This window comes from Chrysoperla carnea, chromosome 2 (assembly GCF_905475395.1).
Source record: "Chrysoperla carnea chromosome 2, inChrCarn1.1, whole genome shotgun sequence".
NCBI classification, from domain to species: Eukaryota; Metazoa; Arthropoda; class Insecta; order Neuroptera; family Chrysopidae; genus Chrysoperla; species Chrysoperla carnea.
This window is the reverse complement of record NC_058338.1, coordinates 5,842,808-5,862,497: the sequence shown is the minus strand read 5'-3', so window position 1 is coordinate 5,862,497 and position 19,690 is coordinate 5,842,808. Positions and strand designations below refer to the sequence as shown.

The window sequence follows — 19,690 nt, the reverse complement described above, 5'->3', positions numbered from 1 at the left end:
TGTTAAAATTGAATAAGAATACTTTATATGCACAAAATAGAACGTAGATATAAAAAAATATTTGTCCTCGATTTTGAATTCGGTAATAAATAATTTTCAAATACACAGATGTGTATACTAAACATAGATGGCAAACTCGTTCCCGTAGATATCAAATTTTTTAATATTATATGAGCAGGCTTTCTTCGATTTAATTGACGAAAAGATACAAGTTGGAGTGAAGTATTTATTTGTATAAAAGTGATAGTAAATTTGTCTAGTCCAAATAATTTAGCGATTTAAGTTTAGTATAAACATCTATGTAAAAACTTTAAACAAACAAATTTTGTGTGTAGAAGAATATTGTTTTTCTTTGTTTTTTTGGTGTGCAATAAAAATTTGTTTGAAAAATAGGGCTTTCTCGCGTATGAAATTATTAGTTAAGAAATAATTTTTAGCTAAAAATATTTTATGATAACTTTAACTGCATATTTTTTGCTAAATGTATTACGCACATTCATTTTTAAGTGTATATTCCCTCCCTTCCGATTTATAAAAAAAAAATACACCCAAAAATTTGGATAACTATAATAATCCTTATTTTAAAAAATATTTTGTGTTTTATTTTTTGTCGCGAAAAATTAATTTATAATAAACTTTTTATGTTTAAATCAAAAAATTCTTTCAATATCATTTATTTAATCCCATAAATTCCAATATTTTCTCTATAATAAACCATTTTCCCGAAATTTGCAAAAAATTTTCACCAGGTAAGCGTCAGTGGTCGAAGTAAGTTGAACTACAGATTTTTCAAACATAATTAATTTCATACAGTTCATTTGAATGTTTTGTCTCTAATCGCGTATGTTGCTCTGTTGAATTCACTTTAGACCGACAGGGGATAAATTTTATTTTCTACAATTTTATTAATATTAAAAAAATGTTACTTGTGTACATTCTCCATTAAATTATTTTTCAAATGAAACCAAAAAAATTAAAATTGGTTCATCCGTTTAAGCGCTACGATACCACAAACAAACAAACACACAGTCACACACACTTTGCGGTCAAACTTATGACACCCTTTTTTTTTAGTTCGGGGGTTAAAAAACAAAAGAATTAAACAAAAAAGCATCATTATTTTATTTATTTGTTTCTTGTTAAGTTGTTACAATGAAATACTTGGTAATTTTAAAGTTATATTTTAATTTAATTTTTCCTTATAAAATACAATGTCGTGTGTTTGCTTTTTTTTTTATTTAAATACAAAAATATGTACATTTTCCATTTTTTTTTTCTCATTATTTTTTGTTTTTTAGAAAATGATGTTCTTTTTTTCATCTTTTTTTAAATTAAAGCACCTTTTTAAATTTTATTTTTTTTTACGTTATTAACAAAATATTGTTATTATCATCTTTTGTGTGTGTGTGTGTGTTTATATATATTTATCGTCCTCCAGCTGTCCAACCGCGCCACAATGAAGCGATACTGGCAGCAGCACTTGTCACCAAACCGCCAGCAATACTTGTGGTACCGACTGTTGAGACTTGTGAACCTCCAGCAACACCGTTATGATTTGATCCCATTGCCAATATACCGACTTCAGGGCATTGAACATGTGGTACCTGAAAACACAAATTGTCACGTACAGGATGTTTATTAAAATTAGACTAATTTTCAATAATTTTAGTCTTAAAGAACCAGGGTTAGAAAATGGACGGTTCTCAAGGTATTATAAACCGCTAGCAGTACAAAAACTGTTGCGTTTTAAAAAATGTTGATCCAAAAAATTATTTATTACTTACAGATTCCCATTCCCATGGTAAAATATCATCTTCAGATCCAGAATCTTCTTCACTATTTTCCAAATCTCGACTTAATTGTTGCTCTAAAAAAAATGCTTCTTTCGGGTCAATTTCCACTGGACCTCGCCTTTAAAAATAAAAAAACAAAATTTAAAAATACATATAAAATTAAATAAATGACAAGATATTTGAGTCTCACCTTCCCAAATCACTAAGTTCTGGATTAATTAAGCATAAAATATTATGTATGGTAGCCGTTGGCCGTAATAAATATGGATTTACACTTTGTGAAAAACATAGATGCAAGACATTTGCATTTAATCGTGCTACACGTCGTGCAAATTGTCCTTCTGACATGTAACCGCTACTAAAATCACTGAAAAAAACAAAATTCATGTCAAGTTTTAATATTTTCTAAGACTTTAATACACTTTTTGAAACTTCGTGAGTTGCTTCCATTTAGCAAGTTTACTAAACTTTCTCCCTACGACTTTCTTCAAATGAGCATGATAACGTCATATTAAAGCTATCGGGCTGAAAAAACACAGTAGGGAATTTGTCGAACACTATGATCACTTGATACCATTAATTCGAAAAAATTCCTAGAGAGCAAATTTGGTAGGCTCGCCAAAATGAAGTCACTCACGAAGTTTCAAAAATGTATGAATGCATCCTTTTTGTTCAACGGTCTATTTACCTGTATGTCATTTTATAAGGCAAACGCACATCTAAGTAAAATGCTAAAACGTTTACTAATTGTGCTGTATATGTTAAAGCAGCACTTATTGTAAATGCTACATTCTGTTCCAGTTTTGAAACACAACCTTCACCAGATCCACTAAGCATACTGCCTTCAGAATCTTTATGTGATGCAACTATTTAACAAACAAATTCAATTTAATTATTGTTTAAAACTTATCAATATAATAAATAAACAATTTACCCCAATCATTATAGCTAGAAAAATCACCGGAACCAGGTAAAGTTGGTGCTACAATTCGATATCGAACACCACCAGAGGTTTCATGATCTGAGAGTTGAATCCATCTGTCACGAACATACACGGTTTGTTGAGCTTCAGCTAATACTTCACTAACACTATCTTCATTACTGCGTGAACTTAATGTGCTTTCGACACTGCTGTAAAAATTTAGAATTTTCTTTGATTCGTTAATTCAATTGTTTTGTAGAATAACACACTTCTCCAAAGAAAAATAGAATTTCGGTCGTCAAAAGAAAAGTTGGAATACTAAAAGATCGAGTACCGTATTAGGAAGCTTACCTTTGTGGGGGAGTCGGTAATACTTTTGAAATTGGAAATATATATTTAATTAATTTTTCAATATGTTTATGCGTCAATTTTTTTAATTCTTTTAAACTTTCGTCAATCTCATTCTTTTTGGCAACAATTCCTTGTGGATAATCTTCCACACATCTATAACAAAAATTAATTCCCATAATCAAACCAAACAAAAAAAAATATTCGAAATAATCGTTTACAAATTACCGTTCTAAAACTAAAACTCGATCTCGATAACGAGGTAAACGCATTTTCAAATCATGATTTTTCTTTTTAATTTGTCCTAGTTGTTCAACTGCCGTTGTTTTCCGTTTCTTTGTAGCATCAATCAATTTTCGTAAATATACAATTCTTTGGTTACATTGTTTTGTCTCGGAGATCTTGAAATTATACAATTTTATTAAAATTATTTTTTCATCTTTTGATCAAGTTATTTCTAGCTATACTATCTAGACAGATGAAGCTAGAAATAGCTTCATCTCTCGACTGGCAGAAGATGAAAGTGATATTTTTTCTTGCGATAAACGTTCGCTTAACACCAGTTTTATTTTATATAGAAAAATAACTTTTATCGATAAAATTGTTTCAAGCAAAAAAATTTTAGGTAGATAAGCGCACATCTTATGCAGGCAATAAACTTGATCTAGGTTTCCAGGCTCAATGAAAAGCTCAGCCAATTCCATAACTGGTAAGAGATAGATTAACACTTTTTTTTGTTCGAAACATTTTTTTGAAAACCGTACAGTTTAGGCAAGTTCAAAATGGTGTAAAGAAAATTTTTCGTAAAAATACACCATTAATTTTAAAAGTTATAAACTATGGAGGGTAGAGATAAGGATAACTATCTTAAATAGGAGTTAAAGTAAAAAAGTTTCCATCTAAAAACAGCAAATAACAGTTACAAAATTGACCAGAATGGCGCTTGTGTAGCAGGAGGTGTTTGATATGAAATTCTCTATCCTTCTCGAACAACTTGTTTATATCTTTATCTTACTCTTAATACTTTGAGCACTTCTTTTAAAACTTACACTTTTGCTATAGCAGCGACACCCTTATTTGCTGCTTTTCGAAGGACACTTTTTATATACAGAGATGATTCTCCTTATCTCTACCCTCCATATTATAAAAAAAAAGGATTTTTCGTCAATATTTCATAAAATATTAATATTTAAGACATTTAAAGAAAAGAAGTTTCCGGAAGTCTATCTCCATTATTTATAATTTTAATTGAACGCTAAAAATAGGTCTTTTTGCGTCATTTTTTAGATTGTTTTAATATCGTAAAAAAAGTTTTTGATAAATGTGACGAATTTTAAAACGATAAAAAATACGAGTTTGTGGAACCACATGGAAAAATGTTTCAAAATTAAATGATTCATCTTTAATCCTTGAATTTTAACAGTCACATTTTATACCAAGAAAAGAGCTATTAATAAACATTATATTGTTTGAAATAAAATTTAAGAAAAATAAGATATAAAATTTTTTAATTACCAGTTGATCGTAATTAATTTTCTTTTTCAATAGCTTTTCACATTTTTCTTGAACAAGTTGTTTTGAATTTCTTAAACTATGAAGACGTAATTGTTTTTCAGAAAACCTTAAAAAAAACCATAAATATATTAAAAAAAAAACCCATTATGAATTGATTTTCTGATCAAAAAACAAACAGATTCATAATAAAAGAAACCCTTTGTTTTGACATTAAACAGCTGGTTTCTGTATGCATTACAATGGTGTATAACTATTACCTTTCTGAATAACTGGAGGTAGAATATGTAAAATCACCATTACGAATGCATTGTTTACAATAAAATGTTTTTCTAAAATTATTACATAACTGACAAATTTGATGATTAAATGTAAATACACTGCCACTGTCTAACGACGATGATAAGTGAAAATCTTTTGGAGCTACACTTTCATCACTACTGTCATTTACAGTCGCCATAAGTAAAACCAAATCACTGGTTTCAACATCACTCATACATACATGTTCTATGATCCTCAACTTTATAATACAAACATACATAGATGTTTATAATCAATTTAGATCACTATATACATACATGTCATTATGGAAGTAGGAATTTAAAAGGAAAGAAGAAAAGTCTTAAAATAACACGTGGTCGTATAATATTTTATTACGTATGGTCGGAGATGAATTAACGCTTTTCCACTGTTGAAGAGATTTTTAAAATACAGTCAAACCTGGGTAAGTGAGAACTGGATAAGTGAGAAAACTCTATAAGTGAGGGAAAGAGCCAGAACCCGTCATTTTAAGCTCCCAAAACCTCTATTAGTGAGAAACAGAAACCTTTGTTAGAGAGAGTCGTTTTTCCCTCATGGACCTCCGTAAGTGCTACTTATAACCTCTATAAGCGACAGTCGAGCTTCATTTATTTATATTATTTAAGAGGAACTATAGCTACAATAAAAATACATACATACTTGTTATTGCTGCGTACATCTATAAGAAAGAAACGTTACCCATGTACCCGCATTAGCGAGCAACTCGGGCTAGTGAGAAACCTCTAAAAGCGAGAATGGATTGTGCTCCCTTGAACTCTCGCTTATCCAGGTTTGACTGTAATTTCATTTGAAAGCTGTAGCCTTCAAATTTCTTGTAAACTCTTTTCGGGATAGTTAATTGACTTGGATAAAAATTCATAAGCTCAATATAATAGAAACACCAATGGATTAATTGTTTGAAAATTTTGATATATTTTTACATAATCAAACAACAAAATCAATTTACAATATTTACTTTCCAATATATATTCAAAATTAATGAATTTTTTAATAATTCAACAACCAATATCCTTTAGACAATATCAGACTGGTTACAATAGAAGATATAGTTATGAAAAGCGATCTAAGTTTAAAATACACATCTCTGGTTTTTAGAATCTACTATACACATTTTTTTTTTTTTTTTGGAATATCCGTGTGAATCAACGATAACAATAATTTCCGTTTTGAAAAATAATCGTAATAATTAAAATATCAATAAGCTGTTTTACATTGATTTTAACAATTTCATGGCTGTAATCAATTGTTCGTTGATTCCATTTATATTGATGTAATGAAATATAACTATTGTCGCCTACTTTCACTGATGAAAAATTAATAATTTATTCTATTAGGTAATTCGGTGCTAAACAAGTCTCAAACAACTTTCAATACAAGTCGACTAAAACAAATTTATAATTTTTTAACACTTTTCTCAGTGTTTTATAACTTTTGTTTTGTTTGTTTTCTTTTTTTTGAATTGATTAGCTAGGTACATAAATTTTCTGCACGTCAATTATCGCCAAGAATTTTTCTAAATATATTTGGCAGATAATAAAGTTCGTACCACGTACCAGGCCAAATTCTTTTTCAATTTTTGCATTTAAAAATTTGGCAGATATTATAAGTTTATATTCTAAGCCAAATTATTTTGTTTACAAATACATTTTAGGATTCAGAAATTCAATCACTTTCCCTCTTTTGTTGTAATTTTATTTAAAATTTTAAATAATTAATAACTTAACAAATTTAGTTCAGTTGAAAAACGATAGATGGCTTTATGTACCTGCTGAGTTGGGAGCAGTTACTGATGATATCATAGAGTTATTATTAATAGATAGAGGTGACAAACCATAGAAACCGATTTAGCTTGCGTTCACCCAACAACATTATTGATATAATAAATAAATTTGCTATTATTTTATATAAATTTCACTCAAACCCAACAAATCAAACCGAAAAAGGTACAAAGAAAAATAAATACTAATAATAAAAAAGTTTAAGAAGACAAGTTTATTCATAAAAAGGTGAGTAAAAGGTATGTATATTACATTATTGATAAAAATAACATGTCAAAGGTGGAGTGGTGGCTAGCCCAGTCGCCCCCTGTTAGAGAGTACCTCGGTTCGAATCTAGCATTTTCCCGATTAATTTTTAATTAAAAAAGTAATTATGCCGGAGAAAATCAATTTTTTTAGAAAATTATTATGAGAGCCAAAAGCCACACATAAGTAAGAGAGCGAGGTATATTTTATGTTATTTTAATTCCCACCCCCTGACAGAAGATTGATTTATGACATAAGTAGGAAAGTGGGACTAACATAATTAATTCTTTTTTTTGTGATATAACATGTTCTCCTATTCCAAAATCTTATAAAATTTTATTTAGCAAGAATTAATTTTAGCATGTACAACAAAAAAGCAAGCAAAATAAGTATTTTTTTAAATATTTTGTAATAGGAGAACATGAGTGAGATTAACAATATGACATGTTCTCCTATTAAAAAGTTTCAAATTTTAGCATAACCAAGCCATTTTGTACATATTTTTAATATTTTGTAATAGGAGAACATGATTTTAAAGAGTGAGATATATTTATGATTATTTAAATTCCAACCCCCTGACAGAATAGTGATTTATGACACATGTATAATTGACATTATTTATGGCAAGAGGGTGGGTTATATCGATAATTTAAACTATAAAAAGATTGGAAAATTTAAACAACAGGAAAAATTCATTTAGTATAAAAGTAAAAATATTACCAAGTACCAGGATACGAACCAGCGTACCTTGGTTTCATAGGCAAGTACTATATCCATTCTGCCACCCGACTTATTTTTAAAAAATAATTAATTTAAAACTTACCTTTACTAAATAATTAATTGATTGATAATTTTGTTCTGAAAGAAAAACTAGGATAGAAAACTTACAAAATAAAACAAAATTTAAAATATATAACGATTTTTATTTATTTATAACAAACAAACAAAAATGTTTTAATTTTTATGAAAAATCATATTGGGGGGCTAAATTACGTTAGTTCACTTATCAATTCTCTTAACTTTTAGTCCGAATCCCTAATAATTATTTAGAAAAGAAAATACGGCCATGTTATTTGCTGATAATGTAGTATTCTATAGATAAAATAATTTTTAAAATCGGTTAAGTTGTGAACTCGAAAAATGACGGTTTATATATATTTTCAGACAAATTTTCATTTTGAAAAATTCTTTCTTATGTGACACCTGCAGCATAAAATCAATATTTTCTCGAAATTCCAAACTTCTATTATTTGTGATTCAGGCTGGTCGTCGATATATCAGTCGCGAAATTGCTTATTCCCCCTCTGAAATGTTTTTGATTTTAAATAATATACAAAAACTAATCATCAAAATCGGAGCTATCATTGAGGACTTCGGGCTAAAAACATTCATTGATGCGACTAAAAACTCACAGATGAAAGAAAACAACGAAGATAATTTTAAATAATGAATAGAACTTTATTAGATTTTTATTAAAATTAATATTTTACAACAAATCCCTACAATGTGTGTGAAATAACAAATAACACTAAATTTTTCATTTTGTTAAATGACAATAATTTTTTTTCTTTGTTTTTTCCAAGAATAATAATGAGATTCACATCTATCTAAGGCAATTTTTATTAAAATTTGTTCTTTTTTTTATGCTCAAAATTATAAAATTTGTTCTTTTGTAATACACAATTGGTAAAAAGCTTTCAAAATTAAGTTAAATTTACCTTACAATTAATTTTATTTGAATACTTAACCTTCAAGCGTATAGCACCGTCTGTGTTCCAAGAAGTACGTGTTCCATAAAAATATGCTTTCATTCTTGGAAGCCACACAACTAAAGCTTTTGTTTTTTAAATCATTGATACACAATTTGTGCTCACCATTTTTGAATTCTTTTCAACTTTATATTAGAATGGATTTTGAACTACTCGAAAAATGTGCGTTGCAAATACTTCTTCAATTTTCTCAGCACCAGTTATCGCTTGAAGATTAAGTTCATACATTTCTTTAATAATTAATGAGTATTTGAAAAATGAATGTAATAGCTGCGCACAGGTGCAGTGAAAAAGTACGATTGACGCGCAAAAGCGAAAAATTGTGTTATATAGGCCAAATTTTTTTTTTTTTTAATATGAAAAAAAATAAAATACATTTGTTGGTATTTTTTTTTAAATTTTATTTGTTTATATTTATATAAATTAAATAGAAATTATATTATAATTCTAAATAAAAATTTAAAAATAGAAAAAAAAAAAGTAGAAGAAAAAAACAAAACGACACTAATTATGGGCGATTGGGATACGAGTTTCACCGGCTAATGCTGGAAGAGGGGCGTCCACTGTTAGTACACCATCTTTGCTCAATGAACTCTTGATTGTTTCGGGATTTGTACCTTTTGGTAATATAAATTCTCGGTTGTACTCTCTGTAAACTGATTTTGTGTCGGATTTTTCTTCATGTTTGGCGTGAACCTAGAAAAAATTATATTATTTTAATTATTGTAAATTAATAATTGGCAAGGCTGTTTAAAATATTAATATTGGCTTATGTCTATAAACTGGCAACGAATGGTCGTGACAATAGCAAGCAATTCTTTTAATATTGATTCGTTATCAGCCATGTCTAAGATTCTGTTAAGACTGGCGGTTCTTAGTGATCATCTATCAAAACTTATTGCAGCATTTTGGAAGTTTGGAATCGCAATAAATGCATTTTAATTAGATTCGATCGATTTTTGATTTATTGAAATAGCATTCAATCGGAATTTCTGATTCAATAGAATTTAAATAAGATTGCCATTTATAGGCCAATCAAATTAAACATTGAATCTCCGAAACTATCGAATGAGTGAATGATCTAAAAATATGATTAAAAGGGCAAAAATTAAGATTTAAGTATACTTACAAGTAATTTATTATCAACGGTTTTGACGACAATTTCTTCTGGTGCATACTGACTAACATCAAATCGTAATTTCAGGCATTTGTTGTCGCCTTCATCTTGGATTAATGGAGAGTTTAATGAGTCTAACCATGTGTTTGATTCAGTTGGTTTTAAGTCACTGGTTGCATTTTGTGTTGATGATTGTGTTGTTGAACTATAATAAAAAAGAGCGAATTAATTTTTGGAAATAAATTTAATATAGATTAGGCAGTGCTTAAGAAAACAATAGTACAGTTTTCGAGCGAAATACAATGATGTATGACTTAAATTGTGTGTCATTAACAGTGTTGAGAGATAGTTGCTGGTTAAGAAGAGTATTTTAAGACGCTAAATGTTAATAGGCAAAAGCAAAATTGATTAGTTACGAATTTTGACGATTTTACAAATCAACAAAATAATTTCCGTTAAATTTTTATCGCCCCCTCGAATGGCTTAATTTAAAATTCGTCGAATTCACAGTCGAAGGCAATCTTTTGTAATTTAAACTTCTAGCAGGTTCAAACTAAAATTCAATTATTATGAAAATTAAAAGTTTTCCTGTATCCATTTCATTGTTATCAAAAGACCTGGTGTTGAGTGATGAAATCTTCCCATGTCAGATCTCTTGCGATATGAGGAACGTTAATCTTAAGCAACCCAAATTTTTTAGTCCAGGACACAGATTTTAATGTTTGAACATTAATTTATTAATTTTTAATCTAGTTTTAAAGTTAGGGGATTTAAGCTTTAGATTATATAATAAAAAGTAGGCCTATCAGATTTATTGAAATGAAATGGTTTGGAAACTTTCGAGAAATTTCCCATCCGGTCCGAATTTTATTTGTATACTATGGCAAGCGAAGTTCTTCCCTGATAATAATTCCCTGATGAATAATTTGTCTAATTTGTTTGGTCGGGCAAATTTCTGCTGTGTCAATGATATAGCAACATGCAGATATATTCATTAAAATAATCTTAACGAATATAAAATCGTGCAAATAACTTAAAAATCAATTTTTCAGGCCAAGTCATGTAAATATAATTTAAAGTTGAAACTTATTGAGTATTTCTCTAGGTAAGCCTTTTTTAAACTTGAGCAACTAAAAATAAAAATAAAATTTTGATGTTGTCTACTGAAAAAACAATGATAGAAACCAATGAGAAAATTAAAGAACAATTTTGGTGAAATGTGTGGTAAACATTCGAAAAGAAAAAAATTTTTTTGTACTAAAATATCAATCTACAGGCAGCAGCAACTACATGATTTACCAAATTGAATATTTACCAACCTGCTGTGGCTGGTGTTAGTCTTGGACGAGGAGGATCCTCCGGAGGAGATCGATTCATAATTGTAAGTCATGCAAACCATTAAAAGCTCTGTTAACTGTGCTTTCAAATACTGTTATTCAAATGTTTGTAACCCGATTAAGAAAATAATTTTATTGGAGTGGCGTTTTATTTCTTAGAAGTTATGTATACATTAAGATTAGTATTTTAAAATCTCCCTCCCTTTCACTCAAAGCAAAAATTCCTTATTATAAAACAAAGCTAATACTGAACAATTTTACTTCCTCGTATTTGCTCTAGAATTAAATCTTACTAGAGCGTCTCACGACAGAAACAATTAGGCTTTGGGCTGCCGATTATGACACATGCTATGGCATTATGTATGTTATATTATAGTCATTACTATGCAATCCTGATAGCTTGGGCAGTAGAGGCCTGACTATATAATTTGTTATTTTAGTAATTACTTAATTCAAATCCAAAAGAAGTCTTAAATTTCTTTAAATTTTAAATTATAAAATGGAACTCTTGTTGTAATTACGAGTTGGTTGGGTTCTGAAGTTTTCAGTCCTTGCGTTAAAAAATGTTACCCTATTATGGAAAACGGAGATATTACCGTATTACGTCTTTGTGCTAAAATATTATATAAATATAGTCAATTGAGTAATAATGTGCAGTAAAATTAAATAATATTAAATAATTTAAATCTAGGTTTGGCTGTCAGCAGCCTAAAGCCAAAATTGTTCCTATCTCGAGACTTATCTTGCTGTACGTTTAATAGGGATATAATGTAAACGTGGGTGGCCTTTATATCTAGCATATAAAAGTATATGGCAATGACCTCGTCTTTAGCATCACGATATTAAATAATGTTAAATAATTTAAATCTAGGTTTGGCTGTCAGCAGCCTAAAGCCAAAATTGTTCCTATCGCGGGACTAATCTTGCTGTACGTTTAATAGGGATATCATGTAAACGTGGGTGGCCTTTATATCTAGCATATAAAAGTATATGGCAATGATTGTCCCTCGTCTCTAGCACCACGATATTAAATAATGTTAAATAATTTAAATCTAGGTTTGGCTGTCAGCAGCCTAAAGCCAAAATTGTTCCTATCGCGAGACTAATCTTGCTGTACGTTTAATAGGGATATCATGTAAACGTGGGTGGCCTTTATATCTAGCATATAAAAGTATATGGCAATGATTTTCCCTCGTCTTTAGCATCACGATATTAAATAATGTTAAATAATTTAAATCTAGGTTTGGCTGTCAGCAGCCTAAAGCCAAAATTGTTCCTATCGCGGGACTAATCTTGCTGTACGTTTAATAGGGATATCATGTAAACGTGGGTGGCCTTTGTATCTAGCATATAAAAGTATATGGCAATGATTGTCCCTCGTCTCCAGCAATACGATAACGCAGAATAAAAAGTACACATGTAAAATCGTTTTAGACTACATTATTTTTATCCAGTACGTCGAATAGAAAACTTCTCTAGCTAAAACATAATAGAAAACTTCTCTAGCTAAAACATAAGTGTGAAATACTCCGAATTCCATAAAGACGATTTTAATTCGCCTGTCAAACTTTAATTTCATACTAGAATAATTACGAATAAAAGAGTAAAACAATTCAAACGTCCTTAAAATTTTGTTCCTAGATGTATATGTATCTTTTCTAGAAATTAAAAAAATCTTCCTAAAATTACTTTAAAACGAAAAAATAGCCTATAATTTGTGTATTTTTGCCCAGTATTAGTTTTGAAAGTATATATAAAAAAGATAAAAAGATTTTTTAATAAAATAATAAAAATTATTTCTAGAACATGATTTATTTCACACGAAATTAATAAAAATTTTTGTTGGCTGTTGGTAAAGTATGACTATCAGGCGTGTTTGTTTTATTTATAAATATAAAATTTTTAAGATAAACAACAGTTAAGTAATATGTATTTGTTTTACTTTTAATTTTTTTTATTTCTACAAAAAAAATATTTTTGCCAAATTGAAATTTGATTATTAAATGATGCGCGCTGATTTCAATAATTTTCAATAATTATACATATGTACAATTTTGTTAATCATTCAGTAATTGCTTTTGTATTGTGTAATTATTTTTTTGTGTTCAAAAATTCGTTTCGTGCAATTTTCATTATTTTTATGGTAGATTAATAATTATAAGTGATTATCTTGGCATAAAGGAATTTTATCTTTTTTTTTTGTTTTTAAATTATAAAATTCAAAATATTTTTTTTATGATTTGATTAATTAATCGCTATAATAAACTAATTTTTTAAAATTAAATGCTTCGTTAAAATATATTGAGTCATTTTAATAGTTGTCTTTACTCTTATTTACTAACGGATTTAAAAAAATTTTGCCAAAAGTTGTAATCCATAATCTCAAATTTTTATATGTTTAATAGCCGCGTTTGGTCGCGATAATGAATTAGAACAATCTAAGTTTGTATAAGCAAATATGTCTTCTCTGGAATGCCGCGATTATCGCTTGCCGTCCCATGCCGCATGACTTTCTGATAGAAGTTGTAAAACGTCAGAATACGAATTAATCCGAATGTAATAAAATTGAATAATAAAGACGAATTTAAAAATTGGGAAAATTATCTATAGATCGAGAAGATATAATAAACATGAACAGCGTAGGCTTTATTTGTATATGTTATGAACACATTTTTGTGGTTATGTTATTATACATATATGTCATTTGTTAATTAAAAATAACAAATATTGACAGATACAATAATACATTACAGTGACAACTTTGACAAATGTAAATATAAAAAAAATCATATATGATATTCATGTATTACATCTAGATATAACCTTGAAATTTGTTTACTCAAATCTTTTCTTTGGTAAACAATTAACAAGCAGTATTTATTATCTTCGTAAAAATCTATTGTAAACTTCCATTATTTTTCCAAAACCTAAAGGGGCGCTAGAACAAATCTTAACTTCTGACAGCATCTAATAATTTATGTGCTGGATCGCTAGAGATGCTTTCACGAAAAAACTAATGAATGGATTTGAATGAAACTTAACAATAATGTAGTTTATACATTAGAATAACACATGAGCTATAATTTATAAAGATATATTAAACAAACAAAAAATTAAAAAAATTAAATTTAATCTGACACTTTACTGCTCCATCGATGGTCAAGATTTCTGTAAATATTTAAAATAGTAAATGTCAAACAATTCATTATTATCTTGCAAAATAAAACTTTTTGCTTGCACAAGCGTAGTTTTACATTCCCTAAAGAGTTCAAAAAACATACCAAAAATTTACATCACGTTTTACGATTTTAATGTAGAATTTTACTGGCGTACGTTTATGAGAAACATATTTAAATGCCTCTAATTTATACATAACCTAATTATTGTGTTTGTATGGCTCATCAAAGAGATATATATAAATTTGGGAATAGTCTCAAATGTAATAAAATAATAAATTTAACACCTAGTTAAAAAACATTATTTGTAGAAAAGTATTATCAACACTTGAATAAATCTTAGAACCAAATATATTTATTGTAAATTGTTGATTGTTGACAACATAAAATTTACCATAAAAATTGCATAATATGTTTATTTTGCACAGTTTGAAGCTGAAGCTGAACAGAGTTTCAAAATCAAATAAAGTTTACATCATCAATGTAATAAAAAGATATATTGTAATACAGAAATAAATAATAATAATAATAGAAAAATAGTGTATGAGTCATTTAATTTAAATAATGCAGCATGTTTTTTAGAAGAGTGAACGGATGTTGGATATACTTCAGTAGATATGCTAATATACATGTAATATTTTTAAACGATCATACATTTATTAATGGTTCTAACTTAACTGGAGTATGTAATATTTATTGAGACCATGGTAGAACTAGACAAGGTATGCTCTTATGCAGGTAGGAGTAGGATGGGGATATTCTCTCACTCTCTCGCACGGTACCCAGTCACCGCCATATTGCTTATTTGTTTAGTGAGTAGGTTTTGTATGCATTTACAGGTCCTACCGAACAAGAAGAGTATTTCGACGTATTTTGATAAATTGTTTATACGGCCTTAGCTCCTAAATTATTGAAAATTTAGCAAAACCTTTTACATCATTTTATTCTACATGAAAAAGCAAATATTTCCTTTTTTTATGCGTCTGCGACAGGGCCAATAGAACCGGAGATATGGTTGAACTTGATACTTATTTTAAAGGTATGAGTCTATATATATTTTTCAGCAAAGCTCACGATTTTTACATACTCAACACCAGTTACATTCAACGCATTCTTAAACGATCGTTTGATATTATAATGAAAGAAACATACGATAGTCATTTGAAATAAAGATTTTATATTATGTATAAATTGAGGACTACTGCTCTGCAACCAACCAATGCTACTGTTTTTTTTTTTTTTTAAAGAGCCTAAATAAATATTAATTTTATATTTTGAAACGAAGCTGAAATAGTAGGTATGCTTATGCATTACCAAAAATAGAATTGTTGATGTAATACATCATACTTAAATCATAAATACTCTGTAAAAACAATATGAACAGGGTCGGACTTTACACTTCAAATTATTATTAAGTTTCTTTTGCTTTATTTTGTCCTTCAACAAACCAATAACTTGTAATGGTCAAAACAATAAATTTCCTATTAACATGGGCGCCCCCAGGATTACATTCAAGGGGGAGGGGGCACATCTGCGTCTACACTTGTGACAAAAAGAACAGAAAATCTTCTGGAAGCAGCAGAGATGTGGTTTTATTGACGAATAGCGCGATAATGGTTTTATAGACGAATAGTATTTACTGAGGACTGAGGTGGAAAAGAGTAGAGGAGGACAATGAATTTTTAATCTTTTTCTCTGTATTTCCCTTCAAGACGGGGGAGGGTACAAGGGCACCACCCTCCCGACGTGACAAGTGCACCTACCTACCTCCCGAAAGCCAAAGATCTAGAAGACCCTTTTAGGTGAAGCAAACGTCCTTCATATGAATCGAAGTGCTCTATAAATCCGACTCTGTAAAACATATGTCGCAACAACAAAATTTTTATCGAGTTTATTTAATTATTTCACATAAATGCAAAATAATTTTTTTTATGTATGCTGTTAATTAGTATCTGGGTACTATACGGCTTTCTAATTGCAATCTGTTAATTTAAGTAATATATATACATAATAATTTATATTTTATTTTTATTGTTTACATAAATTTGTTGTACATTAATTAAAGGTAATGTGTTGAATCATTAACATAGTCAAGAGAGAAGGGTGTTAGGGGGGAAGAGCTAAGTATACAAGCCGGCAAGAGGTGTACATTTATTAATATGCTTGGCTACCGGGTACAAATAAACAAATAGTCCAAGTAAATTAGACATTTTATTCGTTAAATTTTGAAACGAGCAATTTCTCAACGTTAACGTGTAGATTTTTAATTTTTCAAAAGGATTTTCGGGACCCGTACTGTCTCAGCAAATTATATATATCTACACTAATATTAGAAAGAGGAAACATTTGATTTTTCCTTTGTTTGTTTGTAATGTTAAACTCAAAAGCTACTGGACCGATTTTAAAAATATATATAGACCGAGTAATATGAAGTAACATAATATTTTTTATCAGGGATTTCCCGGAGAAGCGAAATTCATCGAGCCGTTTGAAAGATACGAGATAATAAAGAACTTTACCAAAAAAAAAAATACATACATATAAGATACGCGCGAAAAACAAACATAACCCCTCCTTGACAGTCGGGTAAAAATTAACTAATATCAATTTTCATATTTGCTTGGACTAAAAACATCGTTAAGAGGAAGAATAGGTATAAAATATAAATGTTTATGTCAGTTTTTAAAGGAAACAATTAATTATATTTTTTAATTAATAAATCATTAAGAATTGATTTTTGTTGTTCCGACACAGAATATATTAATAAATAGAGTTTTATTTATAGATTTGTCGTACGAAAAAAAAACACCGGTAGTACCGTTAATTAAATGGGAGTTTCTATCTAAATATTTACAAAATTTAAAAAAAAAAAAAACTCAACAAATTTTTTCGGTACGGAATCCTAAACTCGCACTTGAAACATAACTTAGAACACTCTTCAATAAATTACCTTTCAAACAAAACAAATCAAAATCGGTTTATTCGTTTAGGCGGTAGGATGCCACAGACAGGCAGGAAGACACATACACATAGCAGTTAAACTTATAATACTTTTTTTTTGCGATTATCCATTGTCTGCTCAAATTGAAACAATTTCTGCAAATTTTGACCTAAGTGGTAGGAACCGGAATGCACACATTCTGTGTGAATCAGAAAGATTCTCCTTCAAACGACATCATCACTTACTCCTAACGCAAGTCGAATCTAATCTAAACTAAATCCTTTGGAGAGATCTTTAGAGATCTTTTTTAAAGTTGTTGAAATTTTCAAACAAAACAATTTCAGCCTTACTAATAATGATCAATAAATTAATTTCGAGAAAATTCTATTTTTCTAATTATAATATGTTGTTTTAAAGTCACACCTAGCTCCCCATAAGTGATAATATAACACCCTTAACACCTAATTAAAATATATGAATAATTTAAAAAAAAAACCTACACAAATCTACACCCAATAGTACACACAATACATGTCCATATTTCAATTAAAGACCTTGTATCTCGTTTATACAAAAAAACACGGAAAATTCCTCTCACACCTACACTTTTCATAATTAATTATTCGTCTATATTATTCATTTTCCAATATGTAAAAAGAAAAACAACTTAATTGAAGAACCTTGAAAATTATTTTTATATATTTAAAATAAAAAATTCGTTTTAACCTAAAATAAATTCAAATCAAATTTAATTTCCGGATAAATGTTAAATTAAATAAACTATTTGTAAAAAGAATTAAGACTTAAATATTCTTATTTTTCATAATAGGATTATGCAAATGCATAATCCTTAATCCTACATTCCTTTATTTTGTAAAATCATGAATTAAAAATATTAATTTTTTAAGTATAGAGAAGTTTTTAACATAAAAAGTCCTTGTTCTGAATAAATTTTCTTCGAAACATTACATTTATTGATTATTTTTTTACTAGAAAATTCAATCAATAAAAACGCACAATAGAAATGCAATTTGTATAAAAAAAAATTTTTTGTACGAAAAATCTTACAAATTTTAATTTTAGAGAAGATTCGAGAAATAATTTATACTTAAATCAAAATGCTCGTCAATTTCTTGACAATTTGCCAAGAATTTCTAAATTTAGAAAACATTTCTTCATGTAAGTCGTCGTATATTTACTCTCAATTACAAAACGCCGATAATCATACTTAAAAAATTTGTTAAAAAAATTTCATTTCCAAAAAAAAAATAATTAGAGTAAATATTTACCTGGTTGTACTTTTAAAGAAATTATTTGATTCGCGATTCATAAGTTCGTGCCGAAATCGGCTCATTTCATCTTCCATTTTTCTCATTTCAGCATCAAATCGTTCACGAATACTGCTAAATTCAGTATCGATAACACTAAAATCGCCTAATTTTATTGGGATGTTACGTTTAATTCCACTATTTGCCATTTTTAAATAAATAAAGCACAATAAGTTATAATTTAAAAATAATATTTGTACACTTCACAGTTTATAACAAAAACGCACAACTAGTTCTGCGGTCGCTGGTTCAAATGTGATTAATTTAAATACTGTGTTATTTCTCATACATAAGGTCTCTGTTTATAAATAGATTATGAATTCATCACTTTATGTATTTGTATTTGTATTGTACAACCTTCTGTGATGTAACGAGTACTAGACATGGTATCGCACTCAAAAATGTTCAATTTTATTCAAGCACTGCGCAGCTTCTTATTGTGTGACGTCATTATGCTACTTAATGTAATGTCTTCATTTTCATTTATTCAATTATATTTAATTACTATAAAAAGACAAAAAAAAATGTGTCCACGCAAAATAATTGTAACGTTAATCAGTCATTATACCATGTATATATGAAATATACATAGTATTATAAGTTTAGTCCCAAGTTTGTAACGCCTAAAAATATTGATGCTACAAAAAAAAAATTGGTATAGGTGTTCATAAAATCACCTAATTAATCCATTTCCGGTTGTCCGTCCGTCCGGCCGTCCGGCCGTCCGTCCGTCCGTCCGTCCGTCCGTCTGTGGTCACGATTACTCAAAAACGAAAAGAGATATCAAGCTGAAATTTTTACAGCGTGTTTAGGACGTAAAAAGTGAGGTCAAGTTCGTAAATGAGCAACATGGGTCAATTGGGTCATGGGTCCGTAGTACCCATCTTGTAAACCGTTAGAGATAGAATAAAAGTTTAAATGTAAAAAATGTTCCTTACAAAAAAATAAACAACTTTTGTTTGAAACATTTTTTTGTAAACATCACTGTTTACCCACGAGGGCGTTAATTAGGTACAAATTTTATAGTATGTATTAATATCAAAGTGAGTATCTTTTGTTATTTACGTGACGTCAAAAAAACAAACGAGTGCGCATCAACACT

General features: G+C 28.7%; 2 protein-coding genes across 4 annotated transcripts; both read right to left on the bottom strand.

Annotated features, from left to right (window-relative positions):
• Positions 1-1,303: 1,303 nt before the first annotated feature.
• On the bottom strand, positions 1,304-5,056 carry LOC123292335 (beclin 1-associated autophagy-related key regulator). 2 transcript variants are annotated; one of them, XM_044872958.1, is made up of 9 exons: positions 4,836-5,056; positions 4,579-4,684; positions 3,292-3,464; positions 3,067-3,219; positions 2,728-2,924; positions 2,482-2,659; positions 1,984-2,160; positions 1,785-1,911; positions 1,304-1,604 (listed from the first exon to the last, which is right to left on the bottom strand). In XM_044872958.1, exons 1-9 carry the CDS (start codon positions 5,033-5,035, stop codon positions 1,425-1,427), a joined length of 1,491 nt encoding a protein of 496 aa, XP_044728893.1. In that variant the 5' UTR covers positions 5,036-5,056; the 3' UTR covers positions 1,304-1,424. The 2 variants fall into 2 exon arrangements, with proteins under 2 accessions (XP_044728893.1, XP_044728894.1); XM_044872959.1 differs by having other exon boundaries at positions 2,728-2,921.
• A 4,093-nt stretch (positions 5,057-9,149) lies between these two features.
• Positions 9,150-18,851, bottom strand: LOC123292354 (heat shock protein beta-1). 2 transcript variants are annotated; one of them, XM_044872981.1, is made up of 4 exons: positions 18,550-18,851; positions 11,748-11,756; positions 9,819-10,011; positions 9,150-9,385 (listed from the first exon to the last, which is right to left on the bottom strand). In XM_044872981.1, exons 1-4 carry the CDS (start codon positions 18,735-18,737, stop codon positions 9,194-9,196), a joined length of 582 nt encoding a protein of 193 aa, XP_044728916.1. In that variant the 5' UTR covers positions 18,738-18,851; the 3' UTR covers positions 9,150-9,193. The 2 variants fall into 2 exon arrangements, with proteins under 2 accessions (XP_044728916.1, XP_044728915.1); XM_044872980.1 differs by lacking the exon at positions 11,748-11,756 and having other exon boundaries at positions 9,151-9,385; positions 18,550-18,849.
• Positions 18,852-19,690: the final 839 nt, after the last annotated feature.

Bases quoted from the DNA above. Each gene is read 5' to 3' on its own strand.
- LOC123292354 (XM_044872981.1), bottom strand. From the start codon at position 18,737: ATGGCAAATAGTGGAATTAAACGTAACATCCCAATAAAATTAGGCGAT. The intron at 9,386-9,818 runs GTAAGTATACTT...AATTTTTTCTAG, and splicing joins CCGTTGATAATAAATTACTT to GTTCACGCCAAACATGAAGA.
- LOC123292335 (XM_044872958.1), bottom strand. From the start codon at position 5,035: ATGGCGACTGTAAATGACAGTAGTGATGAAAGTGTAGCTCCAAAAGAT. The intron at 4,685-4,835 runs GTAATAGTTATA...GTTTTTTTTAAG, and splicing joins ACCTCCAGTTATTCAGAAAG to GTTTTCTGAAAAACAATTAC. The intron at 3,465-4,578 runs GTAATTAAAAAA...TATAATTTCAAG, and splicing joins AAATTAATTACGATCAACTG to ATCTCCGAGACAAAACAATG.